This window comes from Erythrolamprus reginae, chromosome 3 (assembly GCF_031021105.1).
Source record: "Erythrolamprus reginae isolate rEryReg1 chromosome 3, rEryReg1.hap1, whole genome shotgun sequence".
NCBI classification, from domain to species: Eukaryota; Metazoa; Chordata; class Lepidosauria; order Squamata; family Dipsadidae; genus Erythrolamprus; species Erythrolamprus reginae.
The window spans coordinates 241,697,621-241,717,429 of NC_091952.1; the positions used below are offsets into that span (position 1 = coordinate 241,697,621).

A 19,809-nucleotide genomic window follows, 5' to 3' on the forward strand; every position below is an offset into this window, starting at 1 on the left:
TTCCGGTTACAATTTCCTCCCAGGAGATTCCTAGAGAGGCCCCACAGAGGCTTCTCCCTGCCTTTTTGAGCCCTGTTTCCTCTCCGGAGATTCCTAGAGAGGCCCCACAGAGGCTTCTCCCCACCTTTTCCGGCCCTATTTCCTCCCAGGATATTCCTAGAGAGGCCCCACGGAGGCTTTTTCCTGCCTTTTCAAGATACAGTTTCGGAGCCTAGGATTTGTAAGTGGAAAATGGTTCTTGACAAGAGGCAAAAAAATATTGAACACCCGGTTCTTATCTAAAAAAGTTCGTAAGTAGAGGCATTCTTAGATAGAGATACCACTGTACTGATATGTTGGTGTGATCCTATTTTTAAAAAATACTGAGAGAAGGGTAATGAATGCCACCTTCTGACATTTTGAAAGCAGAAGAAGCTAAAGCAACAGAAATGCCAGTCTTTTATTTTAAGAATTATTTTATTCATAATTTCAGTGTCAAAAACAGTTTACAAAAAGGAAAAGAAATAATTGCTACTTGTATCAAGCAATCGGTGAATAGTTGAACATGCAAGAAAAAGAATGTGCAAAATTTATATAGAAGGATTTTCAGTAGCCTGCAAAAAGGGCTGCACAAAAGGATTTTTAAAATTACATAACAAACTTTTAAAAAAATCTTTGTCACCCCGTATGCCATTTCATTTTAAAAACCCTCTTCAACAAATATACAAATATAGGCAGGTGTGTTGTGTGTATATATATAGCTAATTAGAATCTAAAATGAAAAGTGTGAAAAAAATACAGTAAAATGTTAATTTACTGGATCATTGGGGGGGTGCCTATTAAATCTGAATATGCCTTATTTGCATAACTAAAGTAGCATAATTTCAGTAAAACCTCAATTTATTTGACATATGCTCTACTAACTGGACAACATGGATATTAATTTATTAAATGGGAGTGAAATCTAGAAGAAATCCAGTATTTGTGTATTGCACTCAAAAGTATAAACTTAAAGACCCATTAAATTATGGGCTTACTCATCTTGGAACTGAATTCCTGGCATTATGTACAGCAAAATTGTAAATCCAGAACTACCTGTACTAAGTTCAGCATTGTAAGATTAAACATTACAAGATTTCTGGGTCCAAATATGTTTCGAATAAAGCTCGAATGCTGAAAATGCATGCTTTTGGAGAAATTTGGGAAACAATGACCAAAATCTATGATTCTACTTGTGGCACATTTCTAAGCAAGAGAAAAATTAGAGCTTCTGCCGATAAGAATATTGTAACCGCCATCTTAATGGTTGGTTTTAAGAGTTGTAATGTAGCTCATTGATTTCTGGGCTTAGTTGCACTCATTTTGTGTTATTTTGTATCCTGCATGGGGATGGTTTATAGATATCTCCAAAGTTTTCAAATTATGGAAATGGGGGAAAAAATCTGGCATTGCAAGAGTTATTAGCTAGATATAGAAGATACAGAATCTACTATAGTGTTTTATCTGACAAGTGTTTGAATTTGCTTCCAGATTTTTTTCAGATTCTTCCTCCTTATCATCATCAAAATATTTTTATACCTCTTCTCATGGGCAAGATCCCAGAGTGATTCAACAGAATATATATTAAAAAATAGAAAACCAAAACACTCGGTTCAAAAGATAATATGTTGATGGAGTGTTAATAGATATCTATTTTAAAAATAAATAAATAATCAGTGCAGCTAATTTCCCTCCTGGATACTTTTATGGAAAGGAAAAAGACAACTAACTAGCAGTGAAAAGATTTGAAGAGAACAATTAAAAATATTTTGCATTTTGTACCTTACATCTCGTACATTACAGCTGAATTTTAGAATGCCAAATCTTAAAACAGAAAGAACCATCGTAAGTGAAATAGACCAGAAATTTCAAAGTCATAAAAGCATCATATTGACAGCAGGGCTGTATTTCTGCCAACAATTTAGCAAACAAGGGGAACTGTTTTCACAAAGAGCGGCAAGATATTGTGTCAAACTGCAGAGCTGCTAAAATGAACCATCAACAGGTTGCTGAGAAAATGTGTCAAGGCTGTTTTCCCTTCTGTAGTGTGTGAATAGGAGCCAAAGAAATATCAAGATTTCGTAGATACTGCACTTGCAAGATTCCAGGCCTGTTTTTTAAAAAAAGGCAAACAGGACCCACATCTTTGTGTGTTTACTGTTAATTTGTAGGGAAGCTTAGTTAACTGGCAGTGAGCCATAATATTCCTGGGCAAATTTGTGCAAAACCAGAGATTTTGCTAAATGATTCCCAGAAACATATACCTTAGAATCCTACTCCAGACAAAAGGTTATAAGAGCAAACTATTCTGGACTATGGTTTTTATCCCTGAAGTTCATCTCGAAGTCCTAGATTCACTTAAAAGTTATAAAGTTAATATCCTATGTAAGTGATGCAGATTATTATTCCCAGCCTTCAAACAAAATCGGAGCAACAATTAGTGAAACACTGAAACATTGATGTGTTTTGTCAAATCACAAAGTTAAAGATTCACCTCTGAGCCACCAAGTATTTCGAGTAACACGTTTTGGAAAAACTGGGTCGATACAGGTAGTCCTTGACTTATGACCACAATTTCTGTTGCTAAGCGAGACTTTTGTGAATTGTGCTCCATTTTCCGACCTTTCTTCCCACAGTTCTTAAGTGAATCACCGCAGTTGTTAAAGTTACAAATCTGGTTGTTGAGTGACTCGGCCTTCCCCACTAATTTCAGGTGTCAGGAGGTCTCAAAAAATTGATTGTGTGAGCCCCAGGTCACTGCAACTGTCACAAATATGAATCAGTTGCAAACATCTGAATGTTTTACCACGTAACCATGGGGATGCTTGCAAGTGTGAAAAACGGTCCTAAGTCATTTTTTTTCAGGGCCGTAGTAACTCCGAAAGGTCACTAAGTGAACTGCTGTAAGTAGAGGACGACCTGTATAGACAGTATTTCACAGTGCCAGAAGAATAAAAGATTTACAGCGTATGTGGAGTAATTTTTTTTTGAAAGTTGAGTGGTACAGCAAATAAAAATGGCTTCACACACATATATTTACACAAGCACACTTTAAAATCCCACTTCCCATAAGCATCGGCGGGAATCAGGGATGGGTTCTTCCCAGTTCGGATTGGATCACCTAAACCCGCTGGTGATGTCACAATGGCGTCACAGATCCAGGTCAGTCGGTGCTGATCTGTGAGGGAGGGGCCGCCATCTTTAAAAAAAAAATTTTTCTCCATATTTTTTACTGTTTGGAACTTATTTCCTCTGCCCCTACTTGAAAAGGGGCCTTTCCTCTCACTCCTGGGTTTATACTCACATTTATTCCTTTGCCCAAAGCACAGCTGATCAACTCCTCAGCTGTGTTTTGGGCCGATTATAGCTAGAGTATCCGTGGAAGCAGAATTGAATGAGGGAACTGAGCAGGCCCCACCATGTCCATATGGGATTTTTTCCTACTATATACAGTAGTACCCCTAGATACGAGCATAATTTGTTCCATAAGGGAGCTTGTATCTCGAGGCAACTCGTATCTGGAACAAATAACTTTTTTCCCCTCCGAGATAACCAAAAGCAAGGATTCTTGCGCCACCTAGTGGACGCTCGGCTCGTATCCCGAATTTGAGCTCGGGACTAGAACAGAAATGTCTCTCCCCTCGTGGCTCGTATCTTGAAATACTCGCATGTAGAGCAGCTCATATCTAGAGGTACTACTGTAGTGGGAATGCCTCAAAGGGAAAAACTAAGGTAAATGCCTTGGTGATTCAGATACTCTTTCTCAGCTATGGTGAAATCTGAATTTGAGGCTAGAAATGCCATTATTGGATAGGCAAGCATGCATGTATCTCTTAATTTTTTCTCTTAAAATCAGATATGTCATCTACACTCAGGATTCAAACTCTGTCTTAGCAAACAGGAAGGGGCTTCCTAGTAGACTCATCTTTTATCCGGAGAAGGCTTTGGGTATAACCCACATGGCATCACCAATTTTAACATCAAATGATACAGCAACTGCCAGACTGGGTTCATGAAATCATAGGAACAGCCATGATGCTCTCAAGGATAAGGTTGATATTCCTGGGTTGCAAAGTGTGCGGCTAACCAGTAGATGTCAGCAAAGAGTTAGCTTAGAAACAGTGTCTCTTTGCTGACATCTAGGGGCTGCTCGTATTTTGCAGCCCAGATACTGCAATCCTCATTGAAAGATGATCTTCCACATTTAAATTGCAGAAAGATTCTGGTTTTTTTTTTTTGTTAAGATAACGAGTAAACATCTGCAGTAAGAGTAAAAATCTGCACTGCATGCAAAGTTGAAAAACCAAAACATGTTTCTAGAAAAAAAACACCCAACTACTCAAGTAGTTTATCCAGCTGCCTAAGCCGCACTTACAACATAAGTCAGCCTTCAATGGTATCCAAGATCCACCTAGGGAAATTTCCAAATTTCCCAGAACTCAGTTACTTTGAAATACCACCAAAAAAAAAAAAAAAAGACAGCCAGATAAATTAAAACTTAAGCGTTAACAAAAAGCAGCACCAGGAAAGCTACTATCAACAGTTTCTTTAAAAAAAAACCCCCACAATAACATCTCTTTAGATGATGTACAGATGCTTCATACCGAACACTAGTTTATTTAGAAAGCTGTTTCAGAGGTAGAAACTAGGATATTATTTTCTCTGGATTCAGTTCTTTTCTTTTTAAGAATAAAGGGATATATCCTTGCAAATTTCTTTTTTAAAAAAGTTTTAGGTATAAATATATCCTGCAAACAAATAAAAAAAGCAAAATAGGGAATCGTCCCAAGTTTTAACCTAATGGTAGTGTGTCATTCCTCCGGCTTTGAAAATCCAGAAGACATTTTCAAATATTTTGCAGAGTGACTCTTCTTCGCATTTCCTAAATTGATAGTCCCCGAAAGCTTGCACAAAATTCTCACCAAGCTTAATATTTACAAAAAAAACCCCAAACCCTTGCCTTTTTACATATGTCCTAGTAGGAGACTATATTCTCTTTGAGAGTCCAAGGCCACGAGATTATGGCTACTTTTGCCTCCTAAAAGTCTCTTGTCCTGTTTGACTCAGGAACAATCAAGCCGTATTTTATTTACAAGCTATGATACAAACGGAGCCATTCTGCTCAGCCGTGTAAAAAGTGTCCCATCGGAACAGTACATTTTTGGGGGACTCAGAATCTGAACAAGTTGATAAAGTCTTGTGGTGAAAGAGCAGTCAAGCAGCTTTCCGGGTTGTTAGCCGTACAGGGGTGATCCGTGCCCTACAACACAAGAACATCAAAAATTTAAAAAGTTGTATCCGGTAGTTCTATCAGCACCAGGAACAAAATATAGCACACTAAATGCTCATCAATCATTCATCGATCATACTAAGCTACGCGAAGTTGATTTAAATTCACCTCCTTTTTATTTGATGGGTTTTTTTTCCCTTTACAGTGTTCCCTCGATTTTCACGGGGGATGCGTTCCGAGACCGCCCGCGAAAGTCGAATTTCCGCGAAGTAGAGATGCGGAAGTAAATACAACATTTTGGGCTATGGACAGTATCACAAGCCTTCCCTTAACACTTTAAACCCCTAAATTACCATTTCCCATTCCCTTAACAACCATTTACTCACCATTTTTACTGGTACTCACCATTGAATAAAACACTTAGTGATCCTGATATTTATAATCGTAATTATTTATTAACAATAATTATTATTTTTTTGTTATTTATTTGCAAAAATTATTAGTTTGGCGATGACGTATGACATCATCGGGTGGGAAAAACCATGGTATAGAAAAAAATCGCAAAGTATTTTTTAATTAATATTTTTTGAAAAACCGTGGTATAGGCTATTCGCGAAGTTTGAACCTGCGAAAATCGAGGGAACACTGTATTACTTTATAAACCACTCAAGGCAGTTTATATTATGGCTCAGGGCCAGGCTATTTACGCATACCTCCCTGAGACCAATAAGAGCTCACAGAGTTGGCCTCCTCTGGGTCCCGTCGACTAAGCAATGCAGATTGGCGGGACCATGGGGGAGGGCCTTCTCTGTGGCTGCCCCGGCTCTTTGGAACCAGCTTCCACCCGATGTTCGCACCGCCCCCACCCTGCTGGCCTTTTGTAAGGCCATGAAGACCTGGCTATGTCAGCAGGCCTGGGGGCTGTAAATTTTACACCCTAGATGGCCAATTTTATGAATGGTGTGCATGTATATGATGGTGACTGTCTTTTTTATGGGGTTTTTCGTTTTATAATGTTTTAGTTTTAGAAATGTTTGACTTCTTTTATCTTTTGTATCTATTTTATTGTACTTTTATCATTGCTGTAAGCTGCCGTGAGTCCCTTGGGATTGGGCGGCATAGAAGTTGAATAAATAAATAAATTAAATATAAATAAATATCACATTTATTTATTTATTTATTTATTTATTGATTGATTGATTGATTTGATTTCTATGCTGCCCTTCTTGAGGCGACTCAGGACGGCGTACAACATTATAAATGTAACAATATGTAAGAAATCTAAATTACTATAAAAAAGGATATACAAATTACTAAAAAATATATCAAACCCCATGGACAATCATAGGCATTCATCCATTTCAATCGTACATGGTATCGGCCGGAGACCATCACATCACTCACGGCAGAGGTAGGTCTTCAAAGCTTTACAAAAGACCAGGAGGGAGGAGACAGTATGTATCTCCGGAGGGAGTTCATTCCAGAGGGCCGGGGCCACCACAGAGAAGGCTCTTCCCCTAGGCCCCTCCAGCCGACATTGTCTGGCCGACGGGACGTGGAGAAGGCCAACTCTGTGGGACCTAACCGGCCGCTGGGATCCATACTCCTCCCTCCCTCCTATTTTCCCCACAATAACAATCCTGGGAGATGGATTGTGCTGAGAGTGAGTGACTGACACAAAGTTCCCAGCCAGCTTTCCTGCCTACAACAGGATTAGAACTCAAAGTCTCCTGGTATTTGGCCCCAAATCATCCCAACTGGTTTCCTGCCTAAGGCGGCACTAGAATTAACAATCTCCTGGTTTCCCTTGTTAATGGAACATTTAGAATATGCATAGCTGAGATAAGAAAAATAGTGTCTCTGCATTTATTAATCTATCCACCATTATATGAAATTTAATTATTTTTTAAAAAAAATGGCCTGAAAACCCACAAGATTGCCAAAAGCAATGAATTATGTAGACAAAACAAACCCCCCAGTTCTACGGTGTATTTTAGTGGAACAGGAGAAGATGGCCACCTACCTTCCATGAAAGGATGTGACAATGTCTACAAAGCTGCAAAGTGTCTCCATATTGCTCTTTCCGTGGATAACATCTCACAAGCTTGAAGTACATCTTCTTCCAATCCAAATGCCCTTTATCTGACAGTATTAGCCGCTTGCGTATCTAAAACAGAGAAGAGGCCACAAAATTATAGATTTGCAAAAGTATACAGAGATAGAAACATAGAAACATAGAAGACTGACGGCAGAAAAAGACCTCATGGTCCATCTAGTCTGCCCTTATACTATTTCCTGTATTTTATCTTACAATGGATATATGTTTATCCCAGGTATGTTTAAATTCAGTTACTGTGGATTTACCAACCACGTCTGCTGGAAGTTTGTTCCAAGGATCTACTACTCTTTCAGTGAAATAATATTTTCTCACGTTGCTTTTGATCTTTCCCCCAACTAACTTCAGATTGTGTCCCCTTGTTCTTGGGTTCACTTTCCTATTAAAAACACTTCCCTCCTGGACCTTATTTAACCCTGGCTAATGGGGTGGTCGCGCCACAAGAAGAGAACCAACGAAGAAGTAAGTACGAGGGAATATATGCCTCCTTAAAGCAGTAAGTGCGAATGTGGCAAGGCTTAAAATTAGAAATAATGTCGTAACAGGTCAAGAATCAACAAAAGAAATGCCATATTTTCAGAATATAAGACACACCTTAGTTTTTGGGGAGGAAAATAGGGAAAAGAATCTGTTTACCAGATATCCTTAGTCTGGTCAGTTTCACATTATTTTATTCCCTGGTTAGGGCTTTTAAGAAACCTTATTCAGAGAGAGAGAAACAATGAAAGACCTTGCAAGCAAGCAAAAAAACCCTGCAAAGACTTAGGGCTTGGAAAACATTCTTTGCAGAGAGTAACAATGAAAGACCTTGCAAGCAAGCAAAAAACCCCTGCAAAGACTTAGGGCTTGGAAAACATTCTTTGCAGAGAGTAACAATGAAAGACCTTGCAAGCAAGCAAAAAACCCCTGCAAAGACTTAGGGCTTGGAAAACATTCTTTGCAGAGAGTAACAATGAAAGAGTTTGCAAGTGGGTAAGAGCTGGGAACATTGTTAGCACCTGGTTAGGGCTGGAAAGAAACAATTGGAGCAAGTTAGAAAAAAAAATCTGCAAAGACTTAGGGCTTGGAAAACACTCTTTGCAGAGAGTAACAATGAAAAAGCTTGCAAGCCGGTAAGAGCTGGGAAGATCGTTAGCACCTAGTTAGGGCTGGGGAGAAAAAGCTTCGAAAGAAGCTACATTCAGAGTTTAAGATGCACCTGAATTTTCAGCCCCTTTTAGGGAGGAAAAAGGTGTGTCTTATACTCCCAAAAATACAGTAATAATTGGAAGTATCTACAAGGAGTTCCTTCGCCAAGGATGGTGTGAAATTAGAAAAAAAATGTCCTTTATGAAGGGCACGAAGGAAATGGAGGATTTAAGAATGACCGGCATGCCACCATTGCTTTGTGGACAACAAAAGGCTCTCAAGCTTCAGAGGCAAGTTAGTGTCTTGTGTAATAGTCCACCTAAGTTGAATAAGCTTCACGATTAATCAAGAATGGATGGTGAACTAAGGATGTTTCCAAGTTATTTTCTCTATATACTTCAGTATACCTATATAACACCTACGCTCCGCCAGCTGCACTGGCTACCAATTAGTCTCCAATCACAATTCAAGGTGTTGGTTATTACCTATAAAGCCCTACATGGCTTAGGGCCAGACTATCTACAGGACCGTCTCCTGCTGTATTCCTCCCAAAAACCAATAAAGCACACAGGGTTAGCCTTCTCTAGACATGTACAAAGTCCCGTCGACTAAGCAATGCAAGTTGGCAGGGCCGTGGGGGAGGGCCTTCTCTGTGGCCGCCCCAGCTCTATGGAAACAACTCTTCCCTGATGTCCGCAATGCTCCCACCCTGCTGGCCTTTCGAAAGGCTACAAAGACCTGGCTTTGCTGGCAGGCCTGGGGACCATGAATCTTTCATGGCCAAATCATATTGAATGGTATGTTTGTGTTGATTGGGTTGCTGAGTTGTGGGTTTTCACTGGGATTATTGTTTTAGTTTATATTTGACTTCTTTTTATTGTTAATTGTGTTTTCATATTGTTGTAAACCGCCCTGAGTCCTTAGGGATTGGGTGGCATAGAAGACAGATAGATAGGTAGGTATGTAGATAGGTAGATACATAGGTAGGTAGGTAGCCGCCCCGAATCTACGGAGAGGGGCCGCATACAAATCAAATAAATAATAATAATAATAATAATAATAATAATAATAATAATAATAAATAGGTAGATAGAAAGATAGATAGATAGATAGATAGATGGATAGATTGATAGATGGATAGGTAGGTAGGTAAGTAGTTGGAGAGGTAGACAGGTAGGTAGACAGGTAGATAGGTAAGTAGGTAGGTAGATAGATGGATAGATAGTTAGGTAGGTAGATACATAGATAGGTAGGTAGGTAGGTAGATAAATGGATAGATTGATAGATAGATAGGTAAGTAGGTAGGTAGGTAAGTAGATGGATAGATGGATAGGTAGACAGGTAGATAGACAGGTAGGTAAGTAGGTAGATAGATAGATAGATAGGTAGGTAGGTAGATAATCTTTGGAGCTTCCACAACATCACTTTCCACTGCCGTTTACCTGTCGGTCTGTGAAATGGTAGTGGCAAAGTTTCTTCCAGAGGAGTCGGTCTTCACTGAGCACCTGAAGACTTGGCGTCACCTGCCCAAGGCTCACAATGTCTCGCCCATCTGACAGCCGTTGCATGATGTCTAGTTGTAAACACAAGGGCATGTCTGTGAAAGTCAACCCTTTGAAATCAGGCTGGAGAAATAAAAGAGAGACAGAGAAAAAAAGAATGGGTCACCACATTGAAAGACGCCAAGGTTTCTACGCAACTTAGTAAGAAGGTTCCCCTATTGCACTAAAGCTGCCTTCAAGTTGGAGCTGACAACCTTAGGACGTTCAGGGGGTATTGAAAAGGTTTCCCATTGTGTATTCTTTCCACAGGTTGTGTCTCCTTGTTCTTGTGTTCACTTTCCTATTAAAAACACTTCCCTCCTGAACCTTATTTAACCCTTTAACATATTTTAATGTTTCGATCATGTCCCCTCTTTCCCTTCTGTCCTCCAGACCAGGGGTGGGCAATTAATTTTGCCATGGGGCCGCATGAAAAATTGGGATGGTTTTAGAGGGCCAGATTAATATAATTAACTCAGTTCTACCCAATACTGTATATTATTGGGTAGAACTGAGTTAATTATATTATAATTATAAATTATAATTATGTATTATATTATATTATATTATATTATATTTATATAATTATATATTATAATTATATTACAATTATACATTAATTGCCCACCCCTTCCTTTCTTCCTTGTTCCTTCCATTTCTCCTTCCTTCCTTCCTTCCTTCCTTCCTTCCTTCCTTCCTTCCTTCCTTCCTCCCTCCCTCCCTCCCTCCCAACCTCCGCGGGCTAGTCACAGACAGCAGGCGGGCCGCATCCTGCCCCCGGGCTGCACTTTGCCCAGGTCTACTCCAGACTATACAGATTGAGTTCATGAAGTTTTTCCTGATAAGTTTTATGCTTAAGACCTGCCACCATTTTTGTAGCCTGTCTCTGGACCTGTTGAATTTTATCAATATCAGAACTGAACACAGTATTCCAAATGGGGTCTCACCTGCGCTCCCTACTGCCTTACCGCACTGTTCATGCATTTCGAGACTGCCAGAAATCACTACCCATAAATCCTTCTCTACTGAAGTTTTTGCAACTTGGAATAAATGCCGAACAAATGATCATTAGCAATAGCAATAGCGTTTAGACTTATATACCGCTTCATAGTGCTTTTACAGCCCTCTCTAAGTGGTTTACAGCATATCGCCCCCAACAATCTGGGTCCTCATTTTACCCACCTCGGAAGATTGGAAGGCTGAGTGAAGTTTGAGCCGTGGTGAGATTTGAACCGCTGAACTACAGCTAGCCATTAGCTGAAGTAGCCTGCGGTGCTGCGCTCTAACCACAGCGCCATCCCGGTTCATAAATCATTAAATGATTCCTGCGATTGCTGCCACCTAGCTGGGCACCGACCCACCTAATGAATTTTGTCAGAATCTTCCTGATGAAAACTGTAAAGGTCAGCACATCGTCAGGTGGATTTAACTCTACTTATTGGTCTTGTTGAACCTATACAGCTTTAGAAGTAAACTAACAGCAGCTCTTTGGGTCAAAGAGTCAAGTCCCTTTGCTCACCTTGGTGATCTGGATATGGTTCAGCTGGTGCTGCCAGTAAAGAATCATCTCCATTCGGTGAACCCACATGTTTATGTTGCCAACCAGCACAGACTTGCCAACGCTCTGGACCAAGGTGCAAAGGGACATGTACAAAGTCTGCAGCAATTCTTTTATCAGTCGGATGTTCTGTTGATCCTCCAGAACTTGATGGGGGAAATGAGAGAAAAGGAACGTTCAGATACAGGCAAGGAAGAAAGAAGCCAACAAACTAAAGACAAGTCACTTTCTTCTGTTTTGGCATTTCCATCCTATGTAGCCTCCGGTCCTTACTCAACAATTTGAAATTGCCTTGCAATTATTTATTTATTTATTATATTTCATTATTTATTATATTTCTATGCCGTCCACTCCAACAGGATTCAGGGTGGGTACCAATAATCATAAATACTAAAAGCAATAAGAAATACAACTGTAATAATACAACAACGCTATAAAATACACTGCTCAAAATAAATAAATAAAGGGAACACTTAAACAACAGAATATAACTTCAAGTAAATCAAACTTCTCTGAAATCAAACTGTCCATATAGGAAGCAACACTGATTGACAGCCAAATTCATATGCTGTTGTGCATAATTCAACTTTGTAAAGAACAAAGTATTCAATGAGAATATTTAATTCATTCAGATCTAGGATGTGTTATTTGAGTGTTCCCTTTATTTTTTTGAGCAGTATACATAAAATTTTAAAAGCCATAGATACACACTGTTATTCTTAATTCAAGGCCTGTCAGAAAAGCCATGTCTTAATGGATTTCCAGAAGACAGGTAGGGTAGAGATAGTACGGATCTTGGTTGATTCCAAAGGGTTGGGGCCGCCACTGAAAAGGCTCTTCCCTGAGGCCCCACCAGCCGACATTGTTTGGCGGATGGGACCTGGAGAAGGCCAACCCTGTGGGCCCTTACTGGTCGCAGCGAGTATGAGGCAGGAAGCGGTCCTGTAAATGGTCTGGCCCCTAGCCATTTAGGGCTATAAAGGTGATAACCAACACCTTGAATTGGTCCAGAAACCGACTGGTAACAAATGCAGCTAGCGTAAGGTTGGAGTTAACAATAATTTGTACTGTAGGGAATGCCATGAGCCAGCTAATGTTCCGCTGAAGTTGAGCGGTGCTGCTGATCTTCACAAGACCTTAAACAAAGCTATTTTTTTATTCTTATTTGGGGGCATTTCTGCCTTGAGTGATAAGACAAATCTTCATTAACTCCTCCTATCTCAAAAACTGTCACTGCTCCAAAGTGTGAGACACAAATATAACGGTATCACGTTTGCGAAAGACAGGCTGCTGTGACATTTACGCAGGTTGGGAAGAAGAAGGCAAAGCGATTTTACTCAACCATGTCCTTTTTCATCCTTCTCTTAACTGGTGTCTTCCATATCTAATATGTTGGAATACCACTAGTTATGCTGCCATATGTAACAGAGGTCACAAAGAGATTGGAGGACATCGTATTGAGAAGAATTTGTATTACTATACAGTATATTGAATTTGGTAGGATTTAGTTCCAACTCTCACCTTAACAAGAACTGTTCTAAAATCAAAGATATAAACCAGAGGTGAAATTCAGTGGGTTCTGACAGATTCTGGAGAACCGGTAGTGAAAATTTTGAATAGTTTGGAGAACTGGTAAATATCACCTCTGTCTGGTCCCAGAGCGGGGTGGGAATGGAGATTTTGCAATATCCTTCCCCTGCCACGCCCACTAAACCAGGGAAAAATTTTGAATTTTACTCTTGACATAAACCTAGCCAAATTATTTGCTAAATTAATGCACTAGCCTGTTTCTTGGAAAGTCAATATAGTGTTCCCTCGATTTTCGCGGGGGATGCGTTCCGAGACCACCCGCGAAAGTCAAATTTCCGCGAAGTAGAGATGCGGAAGTAAATACACCATTTTTGGCTATGGACAGTATCACAAGCCTTCCCTTAACACTTTAAACCCCTAAATGACCATTTCCCATTCCCTTAGCAACCATTTACTCATCATTATTACTGGTACTCACCATTAAATAAGACACTTAGTGATCCTGATATTTATAAACATAATTATTTATTAACAATAATTATTTTTTTTGTTATTTATTTGCAAAAATTATTAGTTTGGCGATGACATATGATGTCATCGGGCGGGAAAAACCATGGTATAGAAAAAAACCCACGAAGTATTTTTTAATTAATATTTTTTGAAAAACCGTGGTATAGGCTATTTGCGAAGTTTGAACCTGCCAAAATCGAGGGAACACTGTATTCCACTTTTTCTATTTATATATACCCACACCAAGGGGGGACCAATGGAGATTACATATAGTACATAATGTATATTTTTGAGTGCCTGTGTATAATATGTATGTACACATACATATTATACACAGAGCATATATACATAGAGGATTAAATACAGGAGTATATTTTAGATGTTCAATAATAGTAAATATCTTATATCTCTTTGAGGTGAAGAGAGGCCAGGTGCCCTAAACCAAATCCTTGATGTGAGTGACATCAAGTTGGCCATCTTTAAGCCAGTCACATGACCTTTAAGCCACACACGACACGCTGGTCACATGATCATCAAGCCACTCCCACCTGGTCACATGGCCAGCAAGCCACTCCTATCCAGTCACATGGTTGACAAGCCACTCCACCTGGTCACATGACAATCAAGCCACACCCACAAAATAAGCCACAGCCACAACGTGGCAGTAAAAATATTTGTGGCTCTTCACTGTATGTACCATACCTTTTTGTACAACTTTCTCCAAGATATTCATGAAGTTTTTCTGCGCAATTCCACTCAGTGAAGTCAGCTGAGACTTTGCAATCAGCTCCAACAACTGTGAATAAAAATAAGACAATTCAACCTCTTGAGCCTTTGTAATCTGGGTTTTCTTCTCATGTGACCCAGTGAAACTTTTAATTATTTGCTGCTCGACTTAACAAAAAAGAAAAAAAAAGAGGATTGGAGCTAGACAGAATTATGGGAAAAGACAGATGCGAGGTTTAAAATAATTACAATCTATTGGCTTCTTCTGGTAGATTTACTTACCAAGCCGAGTCATTAAAACAGAGGACAAAGATAGACAGACGGTTGAAATTTAATCTGTTTAGAAATATACATGAATCTATGAGGATCGCCCAGAAAGTAATGCACCACATTTTTTTTCTCAGTCTACAGTAATGGTACAAATGCAAAATTTTACATATACAATATTTTAATTGTCAGGAGTGCGTGTATAAATTTTGTGTTTCTTCAGACAGATATTGTAGTTGCAGCAGTGTTGCGAGATGGCGTCTGTAAGTGATGTAACGTCACACATCACTAAACAGGGTTGGACAGTGTTATCCCATCCACCCTACAGCCCTGACCTAACTCCCTCAGACTTCCATGAGTCCTTGGAGAGGGGCGGCATACAAATCCAATTAATTAATAAATTAATACTTCTTTGGGCCATTAAAGGATGCCATTTGTGGAAGACATTTTGAGGAATAACGAAGAGATGATTCGCACATTGCAGAAATGGCTTTGTGACCAGAACAAGGAGTGGTACTTACAGGGCATGCGCGCCCTTGGAGGAAGGCCATAGAACGGGACGGAGATTACATGGAAAAATAGGGAGTGTAGAAGAAACATCATTCTTTCTTGTGTGTAAGTTTCATTGTGTTCAATAAATAATTGTTGAAGAAAAAAAATGTGGTGCATTACTTTCTGGGCGACCTTTGGACACAATGGCAGTGAGAAAGAACAATAAATCGTTCCCTCGTCTTGGTATAGAAAATGCGCATATGCTTTTCAGTTGTGCTTTCAACAGTCGACGTGGCAGCAAAGTGATATTAAGGACTGGTCAACTCCTGTTTATCATTCTCCTCAATTCTGAATGATAGTGGGAGACACATGTGGGACACTCTATTAATATCTTCCATAGGCACATGACTGATTATCTATCTATCTATCTATCTATCTATCTATCTATCTATCTATCTATCTATCTATCTATCTATCTATCTATCTATCTATCTATCTATTAGATTTGTATGCCGCCCCTCTCTGTAGACTCGGGGTTGCTCACAACACAATAAAACAGTTCATGACAAATCTAATAATTTACAATTTAAAATATTTTTAAAAACCCATTATTAAGCACACATACATACATACAAACAAACATACCATACATAAATTATATAGGCCTGGGGGAGATATCTCAGTTCCCCCATGCCTGACGACAAAGGTGGGTTTTGAGGAGTTTACGAAAGGCAAGGAGGGTAGGGGCAGTTCTAATCTCTGGGGAGAGCTGGTTCCAGAGAATCGGGGCCGCCACAGAGAAGGCTCTTCCCCTGGGGTCCGCCAAACAACATTGTTTAGTTGACGGGACCCGGAGAAGGCCCACTCTGTGGGACCTAATCGGTCGCTGGGATTCGTGCAGCAGAAGGCGGTCTCGGAGATATTCTGGTCCGATGCCATGATGGGCTTTATAGGTCATAACCAACACTTTGAATTGTTACCGGAAATTGATTGGCAACCAATGCAGACTGCGGAGTGTTGGTGTAACATGGGCATACCTGGGGAATATAAACCCAGAAAGCTGGGAAAACAGTCACGGCTAATTGGCTAATCCACCCCATGCCGTCTAATCAACTTAATCTTTAGGAATCACCAGGGACTTGACAAAAATAAAATAAAATGCTTGCACTCACAATTGTGTGCTTTCGAACCCCCACAGGAAATTATAATGCTGAACAAGAATGTCCTCTCATATGCATTTCTACTCATTTATATCTGAATTAGGCCCAGTCTAAGAAAAGAGCATGCGCAACTCAATAACATGTTGAATGTCATGCTCCAGTAAGGGTGGAAGAAAACCCCATTTTGGGTGAAGGCAGAACATACATATTAAAGGATGAAATAGCTGCCATTTCTCTCTGTCTTGGATATAGTGCTTTAACTATGATACTTCATATTTAAAATGATACTTCACCAGGAGAGCCCTTCACTCCTCCACTCGAAACAGAATACCCTACGAAAGAAGACTATCAATCCTAGATCTAGACAGCTTAGAACTACAATGCCTAAAACACGATCTAAGTATTGCCCACAAGATCATATGCTGCAACGTTCTACCTGTCAATGACTACTTCAGCTTCAATCGCAACAACACAAGAGCACGCAACAGATTAAAACTTAATATTAACCGCTCCAAACTTGACTGTAAAAAATATGACTTCAGCAACTGAGTTGTTGAAGCGTGGAACTCATTACCTGACTCAGTAGTGTCAACCTCTAACCCCCAACATTTTTCCCTTAGACTATCCACGGTTGACCTCTCCAGGTTCCTTAGAGCAGTGTTTTTCAACCAGTGTGCCACGGCACACTAGTGTGCCGCGAGACATGGTCAGGTGTGCCGCGAAGCTCAGAGAGAAAGAAAGCAAGAAAGAGAGAAAGAAAGCAAGAGAGAGAGAAAGAAAGAGAGAGAGAAAGCAAGAGAGAGAGAAAGAAAGAGAGAAAGAAAGCAAGATAGAGAGGAAGAGAACAAGAGAGAGGGAAAGGAAGCAAGAGAGAGAGAAAGAGAACAAGAGAAAGAAAGAGAGCAAGAGAGAAAGAAAGAAAGAGAGAGAGAAAGAGAGGTAGGGAAGGAGAGAGAGAAAGACATAGAGGTAGGTAGGGAGGGAGAGAGAAAGAGACCAAAAAAGAGGAAGAAAGAGAAATAAAGGAAGGGAGAGAAAGAGAGAGAGAAAGAAAGGAAGGGGGAGGAAGAGGGAGAGAGAAATAGAGCGAAGGGGAGGAAGAGAGAGAGAGAGAATTTTTTTGTCCAAACTTTTTTAGCCGCCCCCACCCCCCCGCTCAATGTGCCCCAGGCTTTCGTAAATGTAAAAAATGTGCCGCAGCTCAAAAAAGGTTGAAAATCACTGCCTTAGAGGTCAGTAAGGAGCGTGCATAAGTGCCTTCCGTCCCCTGTCCAATTCACTCTCCTTTATCCTTTCTTCCTTTCAAATATGTTCACCTATACTTTAATATCTTCTGTTCTCTTCCTTAATCGTTGCTCAGCGTATGTCGAAGGTCTCGTAGCCTAGCTGCACCGAGACATACCAACATAAATAATAATAATTAAGAATAATTTATTAGATTTGTATGCCGTCCCTCTCCGGAGACTCAGAACGGTTTACAAGGCTGCCAATCTGCCTGTTCTTTCAACCAGTTTATAATCGACATGCTAGGAATTATTTTATTTAGTTGGTTGGCGTACAATTCAGAGACAAGCCATTGTCGCAACAGCCCTGGATTGTTTTCGACTGATAAACAAAAAGCAACTGAGCCTTTGTTTGGAGTCCCTGATCTAACAACATAACACTGGCTCCCGAACTATGACCAAAAGGCTGTACATCATCTCTTTTGTTTGTCTGCACCCAAGCACTTGACTTGACTTGTTCTGGTAATCTGCCAGCCAGAACTTTCTCCTAGAAGTGAAAAGCTAAAGCAGTCGACAACAATGACTAAGCAGGATGACAGTTATGTGTAAACAGCTTTGACGTGCCAGCTGGCTTTCCTACAACATTCAATCCAGGGGGGTGATGGGGTGGGGGATGGAAATATGGGAGAGCATAACAAGAAGAGGCCAGGACTAAAATTTGAGACTGGAGCCAAAAGGGGCAAACAGGTGCTGTTCGGATTTAGGACCAGGAACTATTCTGGAACAGAGACTTAATGTGATTCGATAAACCACATTGCTAAAACCCAGATGCTCTTGAGCCTTAGAAACATAGGAGATTGACGGCAGAAAAAGACCTCACGGTCCATCTAGTCTGCCCTTATACTATTTCCTGTATTTTAATCTTAGGATGGATATATGTTTATCCCAGGTATGTTTAAATTCAGTCACTGTGGATTGACCAACCACGTCTGCTGGAAGTTTGTTCCAAGCATCTACTACTCTTTCAGTAAAATAATATTTTCTCACCTTGCTCCTGATCTTTCCCCCAACTAACTTCAGATTGTGCCCCCGTGTTCTTGTGTTCACTTTCCTATTAAAATCACTTTTCTCCTGAACCTTATTTACCCTTTCAAATTAACTATAAAATTCTTTATACTATAAAGAATTCAACTATAAATTATACTATAAAAAATCAACTATAAAATTCTTTATACTTATAATTCTACCCAACTATAAAATGCTATTTCAATATACAGACACTGTATATACAGCCATTTTATATTTTTACAATTATTTAACATAATACCCCTATGTACAGCTTTATTTCTGCTTCCTCTTTTCTACCCAACATAGAAACATAGAAGATTGACGGCAGAAAAAGACCTCATGGTCCATCTAGTCTGCCCTTATATTATTTCTGTATTTTATTTTAGGATGGATATATGTTTATCCCAGGCATGTTTAAATTCAGTTACTGTGGATTTACCAACCATGTCTGCTGGAAGTTTGTTCCAAGGATTATTATTATTATTATTATTATTTATTTATTTATCAAACAAGTATAGTATTATAGTACATATTAACATAACATAACATAACATAAGTAGAAAGAAAACAAAATTGAACGGGTCCAAAGACGGGCTACAAGAATGGTGGAAGGTCTTAAGCATAAAACGTATCAGGAAAGACTTCATGAACTCAATCTGTATAGTCTGGAGGACAGAAGGAAAAGGGGGGACACGATCGAAACATTTAAATATGTTAAAGGGTTAAATAAGGTCCAGGTGGGAAGTGTTTTTAATAGAAAAGTGAACACACGAACAAGGGGACACAATCTGAAGTTAGTTGGGGGAAAGATCAAAAGCAACATGAGAAAATATTATTTTACTTTAAGAGTAGTAGATGCTTGGAACAAACTTCCAGCAGACGTGGTTGATAAATCCACAGTAACTGAATTTAAACATGCCTGGGATAAACATATATCCATCCTAAGATAAAATACAGAAAATAGTATAAGGGCAGATTAGATGGACCATGAGGTCTTTTTCTGCCGTCAGTCTTCTATGTTTCTATGTTTCTATGATCGGCCCATTAGGTGTGGGTTTTTTTGTTTTTTGTTTAATATAAATTTTTTTATTTACAAATATAAATATAATACACAGAAAGAAAAAAAGAAAAGAAAAGAAAACATATATGTATATAAAAAGAAAGAAAATACTCTGGTTTCTCTTCAGATCGTATTAATCTTTCACCTTTTACCAGTAGGCGTGTGTTTTGCCCTCTTCAGGA

The 19,809-nt window shown here is 39.5% G+C and overlaps 1 protein-coding gene across 1 annotated transcript in view; it reads right to left on the bottom strand.

Moving 5' to 3' along the window:
• Positions 1-437: 437 nt before the first annotated feature.
• FBXO32 (F-box protein 32) overlaps positions 438-19,809 on the bottom strand; it is a 41,776-nt gene continuing 22,404 nt past the window's right edge. Inside the window, exons 5-9 of the mRNA XM_070748261.1 lie at positions 14,334-14,427; positions 11,553-11,737; positions 9,935-10,117; positions 7,272-7,415; positions 438-5,278 (exon numbers count right to left, since the gene is read on the bottom strand). Of these exons, the coding sequence (XP_070604362.1) occupies positions 5,189-5,278; positions 7,272-7,415; positions 9,935-10,117; positions 11,553-11,737; positions 14,334-14,427 (696 nt within the window). The 3' untranslated portion in view covers positions 438-5,188. The remainder of the gene's footprint in view (positions 5,279-7,271; positions 7,416-9,934; positions 10,118-11,552; positions 11,738-14,333; positions 14,428-19,809) is intronic.